General features: G+C 43.0%; 1 protein-coding gene across 3 annotated transcripts in view; it reads left to right on the plus strand.

Moving 5' to 3' along the window:
• Positions 1 to 10,729, plus strand: part of Stxbp6 (syntaxin binding protein 6) — a 223,191-nt gene extending 212,462 nt beyond the window's left edge. For all 3 annotated transcript variants that reach the window (XM_005076274.4, XM_040743145.1, XM_013117934.3), the window contains exons 5-6: positions 2,077 to 2,234; positions 7,622 to 10,729. In XM_005076274.4, coding sequence (XP_005076331.1) covers positions 2,077 to 2,234; positions 7,622 to 7,645 — 182 coding nt within the window. In that variant the 3' untranslated portion in view covers positions 7,646 to 10,729. The remainder of the gene's footprint in view (positions 1 to 2,076; positions 2,235 to 7,621) is intronic.
• Positions 10,730 to 19,633: the final 8,904 nt, after the last annotated feature.

Consider the following 19,633-nt stretch of genomic DNA (forward strand, 5'->3'; position numbering starts at 1 on the left):
TGTCCAGTTGGCAGTCAGTATAAACTGTTACACTGAAATTCACAGACTCCTACCTCATCTTTCTTCAGTATTCTTGGTGCTACTCTGTGGTACATTTAGGGGGGAATAGATCAAAGAGACTTCCATCTCTCACAGTCTTCCTAGTCCATCCTACTAGCCTCTTCCTTCTTTGTGTCGCCTGGCTTGCCATGTAGCACAAGCAGTAATTCTTTGTTCACTTAGAAGAACACTTTGAGGGCAGAAGCAGCCTGGAATTACCCTGGGAAACAGCCTGCCAAAACACACACCTGCTAATCATGCATCTTTTAAAACCTATACCTTGGTGCCAGTCTGCTTACAATTCTGTCATAGCGACTGCTACACTGTGTCTGTTTAAAAAGGATAGGGTCATCCACACACAGAGGTCCAGTGGCAGTAACCATGTCACTTGCTGGTGTGACGACCATCTACAAACTTTTCCACTTGCCCAATCTGCTTCCCCGGAATTTTTGAAAAAAATGAAGTGATATTTGTGAGTGTTTTTACGCTTACAGAATGCTGTGTTAATGTTAGCTGTGATAAGAGACTGTCTCATAATCATGGGTACCGTATAAAAGCATAGTAAGACCGAGTCCCAGATTTCCCCCTGTGCCCAACCAGATTTCCCTGGGGGGACCGTCTCCCCAGCCCTGTACTCCCTGTGCTTAGATGAATATATGCATACGTATCTACGTGGTACTGGCTACAGCTGGTACTATTAGTTAACCCTAATGCCCCCACCTCTTACTATGTTTTAGGGCCTTGAAAAATAGGAAGTGATTCCTTAAATCCTGCCTCTGTACCAGGCACTCTGCCTGAGTTCCTTTCCCACAGACTACAGAGTGTTCCCACAAAGGAGAGATTAGGAAGCCCTTGTAGCTGAGACTAGTGGAAATTGCATTTCTATTAAAAGCTACCTGTGGCTAGAAGTATCCATCTCAGGCACAAAATAAAATGATGGAATCAACTTATACAAAGACATAAAGCTGTTATATAGAATGCCATTGAATATCTCCCATTCAAATGTTAACAAAATACAGCTATAAATTATCCAGAGGTTGTCATCTGTCAGTGTGCTTGTTCTCCGTGGCTAAAGTGCCTGCAAGTTCTTCACCAAGTTGGCAAGTGGAGTATCAAGGATGTGTGATCTTTTGAGATGTCGTTGGCTTCTACTTTCTTTGCTGTCATTCCTGAGTTTGCAAATGCTAAAGTTCTTCATTTATCAGTTTCTCTAATGGTTTTACCTGCTAATAGAATGCAGTACTGTGTTCTGCTTTTCATATTCTGGAGCTGACACAGGAAGCCTGGCCATCTAATCCATAGCACAGGATTGGAGATTGGAAGCCATCACAACACCTTACCCATATCGTTGAGGATGCAGCTGGTGTTGGATGGTTTGCCTTGCATTTACAAGGCCCTAGGATCAGTCCTCCTATAGGTTTTATTGAGTGTGGAATCCTATCACTTCAGGGGCAGCGGCAGAAAGATGGACTCCCAGGCTAGCCTAGACAACAGAGTAAGATATTTGTCTCTGAAAATAAATAAGGCACTGAAGTTGCTCAGCAGGTAAGACCCTTGCCAGCAAGTTAAATGAGTTCCATTGCTGGGACTCACATGGTGGAAGGAGAGAAGCGAATTTCATAAGTTGTTATCTGACCTAAATATACACAGTGAGAGAAAAAATAAACAAATAAATGTGACGAATAAACTAATTAATGGAAGTGTGCATAATATCCAAATATGTCTTAATGAACTTGCCTAATTTTGTGAACTTGTCAGGGTTCCCATTTGCCTATGCAAGTAACTTTTAAATCCCAGTGGTCCCCATCTTTCTGAGCCTTCCCAAGCAGAATGGATGATGTGGGGATAGAGAGAGGATGGCAAAATTTGCCCTTGTCCAATGACAGGCCTGTGTGTTCTTTTTAGAGGTAAATGAGTCACTCCAAAGCAATGTAGAATTGTTTTCTGGTACCATCTGCCTTTGGCCTTCCCATCGTGTGGGAATCTGTCACTGTGAGTTAGACAAGCCAGCTCTTGACACTCTTGCAATCCTTCCAGGAAACAGCATCCTCCATTCGGCTGCTGATAGCGTGACCAGTGCAGTACAGAAGGCAAGCCAGGCCTTGAATGAGCGCGGGGAACGGTTAGGCCGAGCAGAAGAGAAGACAGAAGACATGAAGAACAGTGCTCAGCAGTTTGCAGAAACCGCACACAAGGTGAGTCTGCAGAGAGCAGGGTCTTCATGCTGGGCTATCGGAGGCCATAGTGCCAAGAAACTTCCTATGGTGAGAGGGAACGTCACCCATTTGATGGGTCATTCCATGATTACTAGGGCCTAAAATTTTTCTTCTTCTACCTGGATTGTGTGGGTAACCATCTTCTTTTTAATGTCTTTATCTCTTTCTCTGACCTGACTTTTAGCTATTTTAGGTAACAGTACAAATCTTTACTTACTGCCCAAAAATACTGGTGTCCAAGTCAGGTTACAGAAAGAGGGAGAAATGTGATAATGTCTCAGGATATATCTCGTTCATTGGCCACAATTGAAAGAATTGTGGTGGACTTGAGTCCTCTCAGGTGTCCCTTCCTACACTGTCCCCTTCTCATCCTGTATCTGTCATGTGTTGTTAGCTCTTCACCAGACATAAAGCAAGCCCTGACTTCAAGGCTAACTTCCACTCTGACAGTGACCGAGTGTTGATTCGAGACCTCTGTTCTGGATCTCTAATTTTGACGGAGGTAGCAGCAAGATTATCTCCTGGCCCCGAACTCTGAGAATGGTTCCTCTTATATAATTTGAATCTTAGCATATATGTTCATCCTTTTGCTGAGAACTGCCTTTTAGAAGGGCACAGGACTATGCACTGGCAGTCCCCATCTAAGGCAACCATATACGGAAGGAAAGAGGAATCCCACTGCTTGGGCAATAAGGGGGATTTATGACTATGCTTGTACTCCATATCAAAGAGTAGTTCTTTTATAACTGATGATTTGAATTTACATTTCTGGAAACCATTTCTATTGGGGACATACTGGCTTGTCAGGCTCATGACTAGGACCTTCAGATAGTTTTTTATCTGATCTTTGAGGGAGAATAATTCAATTACCTCAACAGAATATATCATTTCTGCTGAGGGACCAGAAATGGACAACCAAGAAGCAGTGAGGGAAAATATATTCTACTGGGGCAGAAGACGCCTTGCCTGGTGGATGTTTATGCTGCCTTTCCTCCGTGATCCTCTTTACACACAAGTGTCTAAGTGTCTGAGTGACTCTCTGTCCTTAACATGTCTTAGTATACTTAGTGCATTACCTCTGAAACCCAAGTAGAGTTCCTTGAAGGAGAACTAGCCAAGTCTGTTTGAGAAAGGAGGCAGACAATCTGCAGTCAGGGCCTCACACCCATGAGCTGTTACAATGGGAGTAAATTCAGATGCATGTTTCTCCAAAGCTTTGTGTACAGAGGAAGTGACTGCATGGGAATCTGAGAGATTCCCCAGATGTACTAATACAAAAAGCAGCTTCAGTTATCTAAGTGGGAGATAGGGAGCGGAAATCTGGAGATAAATTCTTAGTGTTGGGGAAGAGAAAGCCAAAGGACGTAAATTCACAACTGTTCCAAAGTTCACAAAGGGTGGGTCATCCAGGTGATTCTCTCTCCTGCCTTCCCACAGAATTGAGCAATTGATGGTGTACTGATAAAACTCTGTTAAAACAGTTTAGACTAATGATTAAACCATGAACCAGGTTACCAAGGAAGCTGTGAAACTATTCTTCCTAATGTGGGGTAAACAATACCTGGATGTCATCCACATACATGTCCCTCTCAGGAGGGGTTGTACAAACACCCAAGTTCTTGGCCGTGGCAACTGTTTCCCTGACACTGTGGCCAAGTTTACTGAATGGTTGGGAAATAACATGGTATAGTAGTTAATGTCCTACGTTTGAGCCTAGCTCTGTCATTCGCCATCTGGGTGACCTTGGACAAATGTTAAATTACTCAAAGTCCATGTTTTCTCGTCAGTAAAACAGAGGTAATTAATTAAAAACAGCACCTATCTCCTTGGGTGCTGAGATGAGAGTGCACATAAATCTAAATTGTTTATGATTTATTTCAGTAGACATAGCTTCTGCTGAGCCTGTCCCATTTGGTCACATAATGAGCTCTGTAATGAGGCTGGAGAATTATTACAGATGACTGAGAATCTTTAAAACAGCAAGAAAAAAAGGAATGCAGATGAAGACAGTGTGATTCAAACTCAAAAGGATAGGGCAGTGGACAGTTTATAGTATCTCAACCGAGAGCAGTCCTTATGAGACCAGAAGTTGATGAGACCATCAAATGCTAGGACATTGACAGCTTTCATCAGTGCAGGCCAGTTGTCTGATCTTAGTGGAGAAGGCTTAGGCAAGAGAAGTTAGCATTGTAATTGGCTTTCCCTCTGGAAGGAGTTCCCAGGGGAGAAGAGACTCTGTAGAGTTCCTGGGAGAGGGAGTGTGAGACAATGTCAGAGCTACACTTGCAGATTTCTAAACTGGGATATGGACTTAACAATCACTAGCCTCGGCTGTATTCCTAGTTAGCGGGTTGGCCTCTTTAGATAACACATGGCTACTTTCCTAGGGGTAGGAACTGCCAATTTGTCCCTATTGGTATAGGCTTACCATGAAGATGTCATTTCTCTGGCCAAGCACTAACCAGGCCTGCTGGGGAGAAGAGAACTCAGAAGGTAAAACAGGCCTTTTCCACCCCCCCTACGGACATGTGTGGCCTGTTGACTCATGAAGAGTGGGCTGTGTTTACGAGAGGAGGACACAATGCACATGGCAGAGAACAGTCATCCCAGGTGATGATAGTTCCTCTGAGGACAGCCAACATCCAATGGAAAGGGTGGCCTGTTTTTCTAGATTACAGTAGAAAACAGTCTTTGGTCTTCTAATTTTCCCAGGACCTTGCAATGACCCACAGTGAACAATGCAAGAATGAACAAATCATTTTTATACAACCATGTCCTCAAGTTGTATAGATGTTGGTCCCCTCTAGAGCAGAGAGGGATAAAGTCCTTCTCTCTGGTCCCAGCACTCTCCTCACCTCAGCTCTGGCTGGCTAGCCTGTCTTGAGGAAGCGAGGTTCCTTCCTGAGCTGTGGATTTGGCCCAGTCCCAGCCATTAGGAAAGAGCAACTCATAACAGAAGCAGCGCCGCTGTCTTTCCCCTGCCCAAAAAGCTCAAGGTTGCAGTGAATTCCAGGTTTTGACATCCCACCATGGGTGCGAGTCAGCAAGCAAGAACATTAGCCACACTAGGCATATGTGTCACAGGAAAAAGCACTGATCTGGCCTGTTCTTCACCAGCCCACATTTGTGGGGGAAGGGATGGCAACAGGCATTATCCTCTCTAGGAAGGGAAATCAGTTTCTCTCTCTCTCTCTCTGTCTGTCTCTCTCTCTCTCTCTCTGTCTCTCTCTGTCTCTGTCTCTCTCTCTCTGTCTGTCCCTATGTGTGTGTGTGTGTGTTTGTCTATCTGTCTCTGTCTCTGTCTCTCTATCTGTCTCTCCCTCTCTCTCTCCATTCTTTTTGGTTGCAGTTGCTCACATTGGACCTCCAGGCTACAAGGCAAGGGATTCAGGCCTATGTAGAATAGGTTACAAATCATTGAGGGGGCCTTCTATGAAGTATTCAGTAAATAAAACAGGAAGAATTGTTAGTGAGGAACTCCAGTGCCTGACTTAATCTGTGGCAGTTTTACAGGCACGGGAAACAATGGGAAGGCATGGAATTCTTGACTTGGGAGTTCAGGGTCTCACAGCAAAGTTGTATAGTGTGGTTTCATAATCTTGTCTGGTCTCTTTCTGCTCTTAAGCCTAAAACTCTTCATTCCCAGACACTTATGTAAGCCAGAGTATTATCACTTCTTATCCAAATATTTATCATTAGTCTATTCAGACTACTTAAAGTATACAAACAAACAAACAAACAAACTGGTACTTGATAAACAGTGAATTTCTCACAGAGATGTCCGAGGTCAGGTTTCTAGATTCCATGCCTGGAGAGGGTCTTCTTTCTGATTCACTTATGGTGACCTTTGAGAGTAAGTATCCAGTCATAGTGAAAAGGGAGTCTAATTCATTGTGAAGACTCTGTATCATGGCCCAGTCACCTCCCAAGTGTACCTCCTAATGCCATCTCATGACAGGTTTCAACACATGGCTTTTGGGAAAACACAAATATTTGAACCATTACAAGACCTGAGTATCAAACTGTCCTACCCAATTGTATTTCTGCAAAGAAAATACAGGTAGCCATGACCCAGAGTCTGGCTTGAGCAACAGCACAGTCATTCCTGAAGATGAGTGGCCATGTGTGACCTGGCTCGAGCCTGTTAGTGGAAAGTTAACAGCTCAAGGAATACCAGCACAGAAGCCTTGATCAAATATTTATGGTTGGTATTCATTATGCACGACACTTAACAGCTCTGTGTTTATTTGATGGACCTCATTGATTAAATAATATATAAAAACTTGCAGCAGAACAAAGAGGTAGGCCTGACAGTAAGGGCCCCAGAATGTGGCTGAAGGCTGGCATAGTCTGAGGCTGAGCCCTAACTCTATCATTTCACTGTTTCAGTAACTAAATACTTTTAATGCCAAGAGTTTTAGGCAACACCACAGTTAGAAGAAGGAGGAGGAGGAGGAGGAGGAGGAGGAAGGGAAGGAGGAGGAGGAGGAGGAGAAGGAAAAGCTTTAGCAATTAGTATAGAAGAATTGGTGTACTAAGAACTAAGAGGTCACAAATTCTGCATCTGACAGTTGGCTAAACATCACCATCAGCCAGTAGAGGTTTTGGGAAGTCTTCACTGGCACTACCATACAGGGATGCCAACGCTTTCAGCTAAAGTTTTCCTTGCAGGCACTACCAGGATCCAGTCTGCCCATCCACTGTCACGTGCAGAAATCTTGATTTTTTTCCCAGTGGGACTCAGGGTTCTAACCTCTCTCATTCAGCCACCAGAAGATGGCACTGTGACTGCCCTGGGCTTTGCTAGAAAGATGGATGGATATTGACAACATCCATGGTGAGGCAGAGCACCAATAATTAGAAGTTAAGGTCTATTGTTCATCCTTACTCAATAATACAATTTAATTGTCAGGAGCTTTGGATCTGGTTGAAAATCCAGCATGCATATTGTAGAGACGATTTTAGATGGTCTCTCAGCATGCTGTTGCGTTCTCACACTTCATGAGATGTCATCAAATATTAACATCTCAAGAGTGTTGCTCCCTGACATAACCAGTAACCTCGGAATCCCACCTGTCCCTAGGGCAAGTCACTTGTCCTCCCTGTCCACTTTGTTTCCATTGTTCCCCCAGTGGGATGAAAGAGCACCCCACAGCATCCTCCCCCAGCACACACATGTACCAACAATGCTGACAGAGTAGAGTGTCCTGTGCACATCTACCAGGAGACACTGTGGGCAGGAATCATGGCCGTCACCACACACAGTCTGTTGACATGTCTCATCCTCAGTGTGGGAAGGAAAGGCAGAGAGCTTCCCTACAAATGAGGTCTCATTTGATTTCATTGCTCTCCCTTTCTCTCCTTAGCTTGCCATGAAGCACAAATGTTGAGAAGCTGCCTATCCTCTAAAGCAAATGGAAGAATTTGTTCAGCGGTGATTACGAGAATTCAAGACTGCTGCTTCTTTCTTTTTGTTTTGTTGGTTGGCTGGTTGGTTGGTTTTTCCAGTATCTGGACACTGAGTGACTTTGATTTTTCATCTTCAGTTGTCAATATGAATGAAAATGTGTTGTGTTTATACATTTCCCTATCTTGCCAAGAAATGCTGCAATAGCGTCAGCCTCATTTTTATTTTTCCATTTGTGTGTGTGTATGTGTGTGTTTTCCTTTTGAAAGAAAATTGTTTTGTAGTTTGAATATGAAATTCAGACTAAATGATAAGCCAGGTTTAAACTAGCAAAATGTATTTTTTCTCCCTCTGAAACTAAGCAACAAAACAGTTGAATATGCTGGCATTACACAATGGTCCTGGGTAAAATTTAAAGTCATTCAGTGGTTTCACTTACTTTTCTACATTTCTTAATTTGAAGAGCAAAATTAAAATTCGGTATCTTGGGACTTAAGCCTGTGCTACGGAAAAGAGCAGTATTGGATTTTTCTCTTTACATATTAATCTTTTTGCATGAAACATCACTGGCATTCATAAAACAAATCAGAATCACAAATAGAAATCTACTTTCTGGGATGAAGCATAAACATTTCTGCTCCTTCTTTCCAGTCTGATTAGTTGGAATTATCATATGAAGGATAAAAATTTGAGTGTAAAGCCCTATAGAAAAGCCTACTTTAAAATCTCTGTGTCTTCATGGATGTTTCTCTCTTTTGTAATCTTCCTAAATTATAGTAGCTGACATGGAGGGACTTATATTTCTAACAAAAATAATTTATCCAGGGTCATTGAGGTAGCTCAGTGGATGACGGTGCTTATAGCATAACCCTGGTGACCAGATGCCACAGAGTTCATCTCTGACCTCCACATGTGTCATGACACACCATATCAAACTCATACACAAATAAACAATAATAGTGAATAAAGTAAAATAAAAATAAATTATTTGTCTAGATAAAAGTCTACATATATTATACTGTGAAAAGATACTACTTTCTTTTCTCTCTTTTTACAAAGCAATGCCTAATGTCAGAGGCACTCTCACACTAGCCTTGGGAAAGGACCTTTGGTTTCTTCGTATCTGGGTTTTGGATATTGTTTTTGTTTCCAGTTTATTTTGTGTCGTTTAACATGTGCTTCTTGACAGATTACATGTTTGTCAATTTGGACTTGCCTGTTCTGGTACAGACAGGATGGTTACAAGCCTTTGTGTTGCTGTCAGATTGAACAGAAGCTCTTCCGTACTTTTTGGATTCTGTGTTGTTCAAGGTAACACTACACTTAGACTGTGGAAGTTTTGTTTTCTGAACGGATAAAAGCTAAACATAAAAATAAACCCTATGCTTGTCCCTCATAAGGCAATGAGGCAAGCTACATATACCAGATACTCACTGCAATGCATGGAGTTTTCAGCTGCCTGGGTCTTCGGGACCTGTTTTCTTTTTTCCTATGCACCAAGTCACCTGTTTTTGTGTGATGTAGCCTCTGCGGCAGCAGCATAAGATGACTTTAGATTACTAATGCTGATTTAAATCGCTTAAATTCTCCTAATAATGCATCCCAGGGAAAGAGCACACTGTCCTTGGAATAATAACATGGGTATGGTGTCGGGAGGATGGGATTTGCTGCAAAAGAGTTTGTGAATCCTCTTGGGCAGACAGTCCAGTGAAATAATGCACTACAACATGTATATTGTGGAAGATGAATGTTCATGATATCTTATACTTTTCTTTCACTGTCTTAACATTTTAAAGAAGCCAGGAACCTGCCATCAGCTGATTATTGGAACTATCTGATTTCTAAAAAGATAAAAATAAAAATCCCCCAAGTATCATTCCAAACCGGTTTCATTTGTAGACTTTATCTCAGGAAACACACATACTCTTCTTCCAAAACTGGATCCCAGGCTCACAGAGGTGGTATAAATAGTTGAGGGAAGGAATCTCACTTTCCCCACACAACTCAAGAGTAAAATTGGTTGTCTGCTACCTGCCAACAGCTTTATGGCAGCTGTTTCTGAAGGGACAGAGAGTGAGGCCATGTGCATTCTGTGAAAGCTGGGTCTTCCTCCTCGGCATAATTCTTGTAGTTGCTTTTTACAAGTGTAAGTGCCCTTCACATGCTATCTTCTTGTTCTCTCTGTTGATCACCTTAGGCCTAAGTCCTGTTAGAAATAGCCTAAACTGGAAGAAGCTTACCTGGAGCTTTGGCTTTCCAGGCCATCACCATAACCTTGACCTATGGTGAATCTTGCTGTCCTCCACCACACACGGGCTATAACAGCCACTGCTGCCCCTCGACAACCATCCAACCTCATTCGGAGAAGCCCCTGAGAGCACACATGAGATTCATTGCTATCCTTTGGTAGAAAGTACTGCATTGGGAAATATTAATTCAGTCTGACCCACAGAAATTTGCTAAGAGGACTCCAGGCATTTGGGACCAAGTCATTTGGTTGAGCTTGATAGAAGATTTTTGGAAATGCTATCTTTCTCTGAAGGACTTTGAAAATTGTATTGACAATGCATAAAGAAAAGGAGCTTGTCAGTGTCTCTGCTTCTTCCTGGAATGTAGCTGTAGAGTTTTTCACTGGAGTGAGTACTTATCCATGTACAGGAACTATGCATTATTCAGGTTGATGCTTCATTTTAAAGAATGTACTTGTAGAATGTAACAAGATCTGTAGCTAACTTCTTCTAAGGTCTGATAAAAGTAAGATTATGTGTTAGGCTTAAAATTATAGTGAAATCTGTCTTATATTATTGTGGCTAGCAAAGGTTATGCATTTATGTAGAAACTTTAACAGAGTCCCCTAAATAGGAGAAACTAGCTGAGATAGGTTTCACTCCTAACTTTCAGAATTGTGATGCTGTCAATGTGTGTTGTTCTTGGCTCCTCAGAAATTCTCTCTGACATTTGAGCGCCATTTTTTTGTTGCATTTGGAGACGAGTAACAGCTGTTCTGTTGGTTCACTGTTACAGCAGCTCAGATTTTGTCATTAAATATTTTAATTCTGTGGTGAAAGTTGTTTTTCTCTCTCTCAGTTATTTGTGAAACCTGTCAGCCACCACCCCGCAGGTGGACACCACCGCACCTGTTATGCTAGGTGGGAAGCCGTGTGGGTGCCTGCAGGAGACCTCAGCACCGAGACCAGGTGGTGATGAAATGATGGGAAATGTAAAGCTCGGTGCAGAGCTTGTGCTTTGTCTTTTTTTTTTTTCTGTGAATGGAGCAGTTAGGCAGATCACTGCATACCCTCCTGTTGGCATCGGTAATACGCGCTCCGTTTAAGGGTTTGCTTCAGAACACCCCATCAGTCAGCAGACCAGTTCCATGCCCTGCCAAACTGTAAGGTACACTAGATCAGATAGTGCCCACTTGTTTCTGTGGCAAAGCAAATGTCACCCTACTGGTTTTCCAGGGAAGTGACCTGAGTACCTTTGGTAACCAGCACAATGGCCTTCTCTGCCAGGTACACTCAGCGAAGCAGGTGAACTCAGAAGCCTACAGGGCTCCTACTGCTCCAAGAAGAATCAGTGCTGATAGAGTTTGATTAAGTGAGGACCTAGAGTTAAGGTACAGCTAAAGATACCCACTCTTGGGAACAAAATTACAACTCAGCTGGCTGATCAACAAAAGTGACTATTAGGAGGCCTAGGTAATCTATGGGGCCTTGTGTAGTAGATCAGCATTTATCCCTGGATGACATGACAGACTCTGGAGATCTACCATGGAAGGCCTCACCCTCCCTGGGAATTGGAGTAGAAATTGGGTGGGGGTCTGGGAGGGTCTGGTGGGGAGGATTGAGGAGGGGAGGGAGAGGGAGCTGTGATTGACATGTGAAACAATCTTGTTTCTAACTTAAATTTAAGAAAAGGAAGAAAAAAATTACTATGTTGTCAAAATTATTTTATTTGTTATCAATTATACATTTGCCAACTCAAGTTCTGAGAGAATTAATGTAAGTTGATAAGGGTTTTAATCAATGGGCAATCTTCCTTCTGTTACCACTAGGAATGTGCTTTTAGAAAAAGTGTGTGTGTGTGTGTGTGTGTGTGTGTGTGTGTGTGTGTGTGTGTGTGTGTGTCTGTGTTGGAGACACTCAGAGGCATGCACCACCACACCAGGAATAATAATTTGATCTCTTATCAACATTATGTGTATAGACAAGCAATTTGAGATGTAAATGAGACGAAGGGTGATGGGGAGTTCCACTGATGTATTTCCAACCAAAATTTAACTACAGCCCCGTTGGCCATGATGAGAAAAGAGCTATGCTGAGCTCCCAGAAAACCCATGGAGGTAACTATCTGGAGACGGTACTTCCAGTCATCAGCAACACTAGAAATGCCCCACATGGGCCCCTTTCCTGGCAAGAAACAAAGACAAAGACTTCCATGGCATGGATAAAGAACATGTGCCTAACTGGCCAGCACTTCTCTCCTCTGTGGAATCTGGACTTATACAAGTATGCATAGGACTTGGGAGTAGAGAGAAACTTACGTGCAGGAGGAAGGGGTTATAAGGAGGGGAAACAGACGGAGAAAGACAGATCGTGAGTGCTTTCTTTCATGTGGAGTCTGGACATCCACGTGTATACGGAGAAGAAAGGGGCAAGTGGGCAACGGAGTCATCATGAGCAGAGCGCAATGAGAGGCACGGAGATGTCAGTGAAGGCCCTAACTTTCTATAACAACTTCAGTTTAAATCCCACGTGTGCCTGCAGGCAAGTCTCAGTCCACTGCTCAAAAGAGAGCGCTGACTCTTGTCAGTGAGGCGGTACAAAGGAAGGTTGTCCTCAGATCTTGTTAGAAATTCAGAAAATGTTTCCATGCTTTTCTACATGGCAAACAGCTCGTACAATCACTGTTTTTCTTTAGCTGAGAATTCTAGAAAGTCCATTCTGTGATTGTGCAGGCGTCTTGTCTTTAGTTCTCAATTATGTAACAAAACACCATGTGGCCAAAACAAGATAAGTAGAGCCAAAGTCCCATAGGAGTGGACTTTCAGTAGCTGAAGATCCCCAGCTCAGCCCACCTCCCAGGAGCACTGGAAGGATGATGGACCGATGCTTCACCAGGATGAGTTTTTGAGAACACTGTAAATCCAAAGCACAGGAGCATGTAATTACTTTATGTAGGCAAGCCTTCCTAAGTGAAAGTTAACTTCAAACTTTCACCAAAGTCTCCTCTGTCAGAAATCTGGCTGGTCCTTCTTAGTCCCTTTCAGCTCAGCCTTTCTAAGGGTCACCTGCCAGCAAAGTGTGGGCTCATCACTCAAGAGTCACAGTCATTTCTTCACCCCGACTGCCTGGGACAGCCAGTTGTGGTGTTCTTAGATTGTTCACATTTACTTTCACATTTGGCTACCTCTGGTTATCTTCCATTTTGCTAACAATAGATAGATAGATAGATAGATAGACAGACAGATAGATAGATAGATAGATAATTAGATAAGTTAAAAACTAAGTGGATGAATAAATAAATAAACAAATGGCTCCCACAAGACCCACATGGTGGGGCACCTGGTTTTCCCAGATGCTTACTAGATTTAACAAATAAAAGCTGCCAAGAATATTTAGTATGTGTACTTACACTGTGTTACTGATGGGTAGTCTTTTCCTTGACTCTCATCATATTTTCACATTTGAACCTCCTCTGGAACCTCTGGATTACCAAATCCTGATTTCACTCCCACTCCTTCATCATTGGCATATTCCTGGGGAGATGTGAACACTTGTTTGTTCAGCCCAGACAGAGAACATAGAGGAGACCAAAGTAAGGAAACCATCAAAGTCCATCTTGGTGAACCATGAGTTTTATTGGTCTTACTTATAAGCATATAGGTGAGGGATCACTCACAGAAGCAGACATGACTCCCAGGCAGCCTTATCACCAAGGTCTGCTCCAGAACAAGTGACAGTTCGCAAAATCTAGAGACCTGGAGTACACTGCCCAACCTGTAGGCAGCTGGGCAGATTGGAAACAGTCCTTTGCAGAAGGCTCTATATGTCTGAGCTTCATTCAGGAAGCTCAGCTGGCCTCTTCCTTTTCTAGGTCAACTTGTCTGAGAGGGTTTCTCATCTGTCCTTACTGCTTGTATACCTTTGGGAAAAGGGAGATCTAGTGTGTTTGGTAAGTTTCTGGGACTTCCTGCATCCTTTGAGTTGTTTTCTTCCTGTTAATCGATTTTCTTCACAATATGGAATACTTCACATCCCTTCAGAACATCCTGTGTCTGCCCCGCTTCAAGATGGAAGTTTGCCTTAGAGGAAGTTGCAATGGAACATGTCTTCTCTTCAAGTTTTCTGCCACAGTTTCTTCTGTTTGCTGAGTTGTGACTAGACTTTGTAGGCATTCACGGTGACTGCAACAAAAGCCTATCCTATTCCATGGCCCATCCCATAAGTGCTATGGAATGTGGTCTAGAAATAGAATTCATGGTCATGCCTACTGGAGTATGATTTAGCTGGCTATATAACATGTTACAGTTATTCTCATAGTTCCTCAATTAGGCATTTTAAGTGGTACCAGTTCTAGCAGGTAGAGGGAAAATTTATTTGACACCACACAATTTCCCTTTCAGTCTGCCTCAAATGGCAGGTTGAGATGTAACACATCTACACTTAGCTATGTGTGTGCAGAAGATGGGGCTCCTAGTCCCTAGAGTCCCAGGTATCACTTGCCAATATTAGATATGGATGGACCCTTTGTCCTATGACATGTGTCACTGTTGCTCTGCCAACTTGATTATTTGTCCGGTGACACAGACACAAGCAAACTGGCCCCATGAATTCCTCAAGCTTTGCCATGAGCACTGAAGCAGGAGATCACAAATTCAAAAGAGCATTCCTGTGTAAGCACTCACTGACCATGTGCACCAAATGATCTGTTTAATTATAACTAAATCCTTTGTGGCTGAAGCACACAGTTTTCCTTAAGTGCGATCTTGTCATCTTTCCCTGGTTTTTGGAGGACAAAGAATACACTTTTATTCCACAGCACAGAGGCTTCCATCTGAGCGTTTTCTGTATTACACCTGCTGATAGCACCCAATATTTGTAGACATATTTACATCAGTCAGGAATGTTTCAGTAAAGGACCCTTGCAATTTAGACAGAAAGAAAATGTCTAGGGATGTGTCTAGGGAATGTAGCTCAGCAGTAGAATGCTTGTCTAGCGTGAGGCCCAGGTTCCAAGCCCACTACCGTGAGAAGAGGAAGAAAGGAAACATGGGAGGGAGTAGAATGTAAAAATTGTAACACCACACACACACACACACACACACACACACACACACACACACACACACACACCCATAAGAATAAACCATTGTCTTTCAAGTGAGGTGAGTTGGGGTAGGGCTCCCCCTTGTGGTTATTCACAGAAATAGGTTTTGTTTTGCTTCTGTTTTGCTTTGTTTTGTTTTCAGGATGCCAAAGGGATCCACTTTCCAACCAATCTGTCCTTCGAAATCCAGCACCAGCTTTGTCACACATGTGGCTTTGGAGGTGACTACAACTGTAACAGCTGGATGGCATAAGGAATGTACAACCCTGTGCCTGCCATCTCCATGCTTGGTTTACATCAGCTCTGAGTCTGTCTTTCCCAAAGCAGTGACTTTGCAGGACTTTGCAGGACTTTAATGGCTGCGTAGAGTGGTGCTGGCTGGTGGACAGCACAGTTTTCTCCAGGCCATGCTGGCCCAGGTCTTGTGGATCAGATGTTACCCAAGTCTTGCTGGCCATTTACATGATCCTTTTACATTTCATACACAGTAGCAAATGAGAGATAACTGACCTCAGTGCTCAGTGGGGGCCACTTGCTGCAAGAGGCATCCAAGAAGGCTAAGCGAATGAGAGAGAAATTCAACTCTATGTCTAGGGCACCAACCATGGGAGTGAAAGTGAACAGTTCCCAGTCTGGGAGATATTCTGACATATCATTTGAGCAGGAATTCATGCCACACTTTAAAGAATATGATCAGAAGCATTCTGCAGATGTTTCTGCATGACTCCAAGGGTGCCGAGAAGACCTTCTCAAACCGCTTTCCCAAGGCCTGTTGCTAGAACTATGGGCTCTACAAATTGAACTTATTCTAAAGTGAAAATAGCCCTTAGAGAAAAAAAGGAAGCAACCTGATCTCACTAACATATACATTGGTGATGACCTCTCGTTATGGAAGCATCTTGTGTATTCAGCTAAAAGATAGTATCAGGAAAATTATGGTTATGGCATACTATTTCCACACAATTATAATGCTTTATTTATAAAATGGAAGTCTAGCATTATTATTAGGCCATTTGTAAAGAACCATCCAGGCAAAAGGGATCAGGGCAGTTAGAACAGTAGGCCTGCCACAATCAAAATCCCAAACTCCATCCCTCTAAATAGTGTATTATGTTACATTTCCCCATACTACAAGCTACACAGACTTTCTTCTTGACTAAATACGTGGTTTGAATCCTTAGCAGAAAATCTCCTGGCTTTGACATTAGTGCTGTGTCTTTAGACAGAACACAGTTTGTCTGTATGTGGTTCTTCATGTCCCAAAGGAAAGGGATCTACACTGTGTTCACCTCAAATCTGGTGGGGAAAGTGACATGTGGTCAGTCGAGCTGTTGAGAGTCTTCGGTGCTATGGAGGTGTAGATTTTCCAAACGCTACTCTTCACTGTCCCCTCCCAATGCCCAAGGGATTCTTCTATGTACTATCACCTCTCTCCCTGTGGACCCATCCTAGTGGCAATGGGTGGTATCAAAATTGTCTTCCTTCATCATAAGGAAAATAAAGACCCCTCCCAAATAAAGACTACTTGCCGTTATGGAATGTGGAACAGGAAACAATAGGGCATAGTCACAAATTGTTCGTGGAAGGAGACAATGGGTTTACACTCCATTTCTGGGGAGGGGGTGTTCAGACCATGCCAAGGTCAAGGTACTGCATTGTACAGGTCAAAATGGAAGCAGTAAACACTGAGACTACCGGTAATGCTGAGAGCATGGACAGCCTCTCAGAGGAACGGATGTCTACCCACCATGAGAGTGTTAAAAAAGAAAACAGCATCAAAGTTTCAAAGACCTTCAGGTAAGTCAGACATTCACGTTCAAGAGCTGAACCGAGTGAGACACCTTCACCGCCATCACTGGACAGGTTTGTTTGTTCTAACATTAGCTAACCTAGGGTAAGGCACAGAAAAGGGTCAAGTCTTGGAATTCACTAAAGCAAAAGGAAGAGGGATTGTGGTTAACAAGTTATTAGAGTGACAGGTTCTGTCTGACAGAAGATAACCGAATACATCCAACCAATAGAAGACTCAACTCCCCTCATCTGAACCTGTGAGTGCAGTCCTGCTATCCCCATAGAAAGTGGTAAGGCTAAAACCAGCTGTGGAAATGTTAAGGTACCTGGCCCCATCATCTCGTAGAAAGTGGCACTATTAGGATGTGTGGCTTTGTTGGAGTGGATATCGCCTTGTTGGAGGAAGTGTATGTCTGTATGGGAGGGCTTTGAGGTTTCCTATGCTCAGGATACTACCCAGTGTCTCAGACAAGTTCCTGTTGCCTACAAGATGTAGGGACTCTCAGCTACTACTCCAGCACTATGTCTGCTTGTATGCTGCCATGCTCCTCACTATGATGGTAAAATAACCTCTGAAACTGTAAGCCAGCCACACTAATTAAGTGTTGTCCTTTATAAGAGTTTCTGTGGTCATTGAGTCTCTTCACAGCAATAAAAACCTAAGACAACAGCTTAGTTGCTCCTTGAGGGCACCAATCTGGTCTCAGTTTACCCTTGAAAGCAACAAGGCAAAGGACTAGAAGTGACATAAGTGTCTCACCCTTCAAACTCAAGACTGAGCTGGAGAAAGCTCTGACTTAATGTTCTCATTTTGTGAGCTGTTAATGATCCTCTACAGTGAGGACTCAGTCTCTCCTGGCAGACTCCACCATTTGCCATTTACCCCGTCCCATGAGGTTCCATCATACACTTATTATCCCCAGATATGGCAGCAGAGAATTCAAACATGGTCCACACTACCCACTGGGCTCCTCTATGTCTGCTCTGTTTTTCCTCTTATTCTAAGGAATAAAGCAAGAGAAGAAATGGAGGAGAAAAAGGAAAGGAAAGGAAGGGAAGGGAAGGAAAGGGGAGAGGAGGGGAAGAGAGGAGAGGAAAGGAAAGGGGCTCATACATAGTTCCCACATCTGCTTAAACCTCGAGAGCCCTATCTCCCTAAATTCAACCAAGACCATGAGCAATTGCTACCTCCTTACTCACTGGCTGTAATTCCCTGGCCACTCCAAGCATGTCAGGCTCTTTTGCACTTGAGAACTTTGATAAATGTTGTGTCTGCTGCCAAAAATACTTCTTTCCCCAGTGTGTCTCATACTGACCATTTTTCAAGCCCACTCAACTGGCTCAGAAAGGCTTTCCCAGACCAGTCCCTCCCAATATCTTCCTTTCTTCACCGTTCCTGCAGAAATGTTTGTGTGCTTGTAGTTCATTTCTTTGTCATCTTCCACACAATATATTGAATTCTGAGAAGCCAGGAGCCATGAGACTATGATCTGGAGCCGAAAGTTAGCAGAAATTTAGTATATTCTTGTTAAAAGAATGAACCTGTCCTATTAAAGCCTCCAGGCAGAAGAATATGAATAGGAACTTACTGGGGAAAAATAACCTCAGTGAGTTCCAGGCTATCCAGGGCTACATAGACTCTGTCTCCAAAAAGCAAAAAGCCAAAAAAACCAACAACAACAACCAAAACAAACAAATGAAACCCCAACTAAATTTAAGAGGTAAATAAAACTATTGAATGCTAGATAAATTGAAGCCACCTCCTAGAAAGCTAAGTGCCAGCATTAAGATTTAGGCTGCTAATATCTACTATCCACAGTTGCCCCTGTCCTGGACTATGCTAAGAGTTTTCTGCCCCCAGGCATGTGGTGGTTTAAATAAGAATGGCCACCATGGGCTCATGTATTCAAATGCATAGTCATTAGGCGTTAGCATGATTTGAAAGAATTAGAAGGATTAAAAGGCGTGGCCTTAGCCGGGCGGTGGTGGCACACGCCTTTAATCCCAGCACTTGGGAGGCAGAGGCAGGTGGATCTCCGTGAGTTCCAGGCCAGGCTGGACTGACAGCCTCCAAAACAATACAGAGACACCCTGTCTCGTAAAACCAAAAAAAAAAAAAAAAAAAAAAAAAAAAAGGTGTGGCCTTATTGGAGGAAGTGTGGGTTGGGCTTTGAGGTTTTAGAGGATCCTGGTCTCTCTCTCATCCTGAAGATCAGGATGTACTCTCACCTACAGCCACAGTACTATGCATGCTGCCATGCTCCTGGCCAAGATGACAACGTACTAAACCTCTGAAACTGTAAGCGAGCCCTAATTAAATGCTTTCTGTTATAAGAATTGCCTTGATCGTGGTGTTCCTTCACAGCAATAGAACAGTGACTGAAAAAAAAAAAAAAACAGGCAGAGAGGTATGAATAGGATCTTATTGAGAAAAAACAAAAAGCCAAGCAGTAAGTTCCAGGTCAGCCAGGCCCATATAGATTCTGCTCCTGTCCCAAAAACTTAAAAATAGAAACATAATAATAAATTAAAAGATAAATAATGCTTGAGTAGCAGCATAAATTGAGGCCACATCTTAGAAAACTAAGGGCCAGCATTAGGATTTGGGCTGCTGGTATCTATCACCCTCACTCACCTCTGTCATGTGACTATGCCATGAGGTTTTGTTTCCAGCTTTCCTGCCCATGGACATTGTGATTTATGTTCCTTCCAAGAGCAGACGATGCACAGTAAGCTTCTTCAACTTCTACAAGGCAGAATCATAGTGATAAGGGGTCACAAGGTTCCTTTGCTGTTGTGCCTTTTGATATTTCATATTAGCTAGCGCTATGGCTTCTTCCATCTGACT

The sequence above is a fragment of the Mesocricetus auratus genome, unplaced genomic scaffold, assembly GCF_017639785.1.
Source record: "Mesocricetus auratus isolate SY011 unplaced genomic scaffold, BCM_Maur_2.0 Super-Scaffold_15014, whole genome shotgun sequence".
Lineage (NCBI taxonomy): Eukaryota > Metazoa > Chordata > Mammalia > Rodentia > Cricetidae > Mesocricetus > Mesocricetus auratus.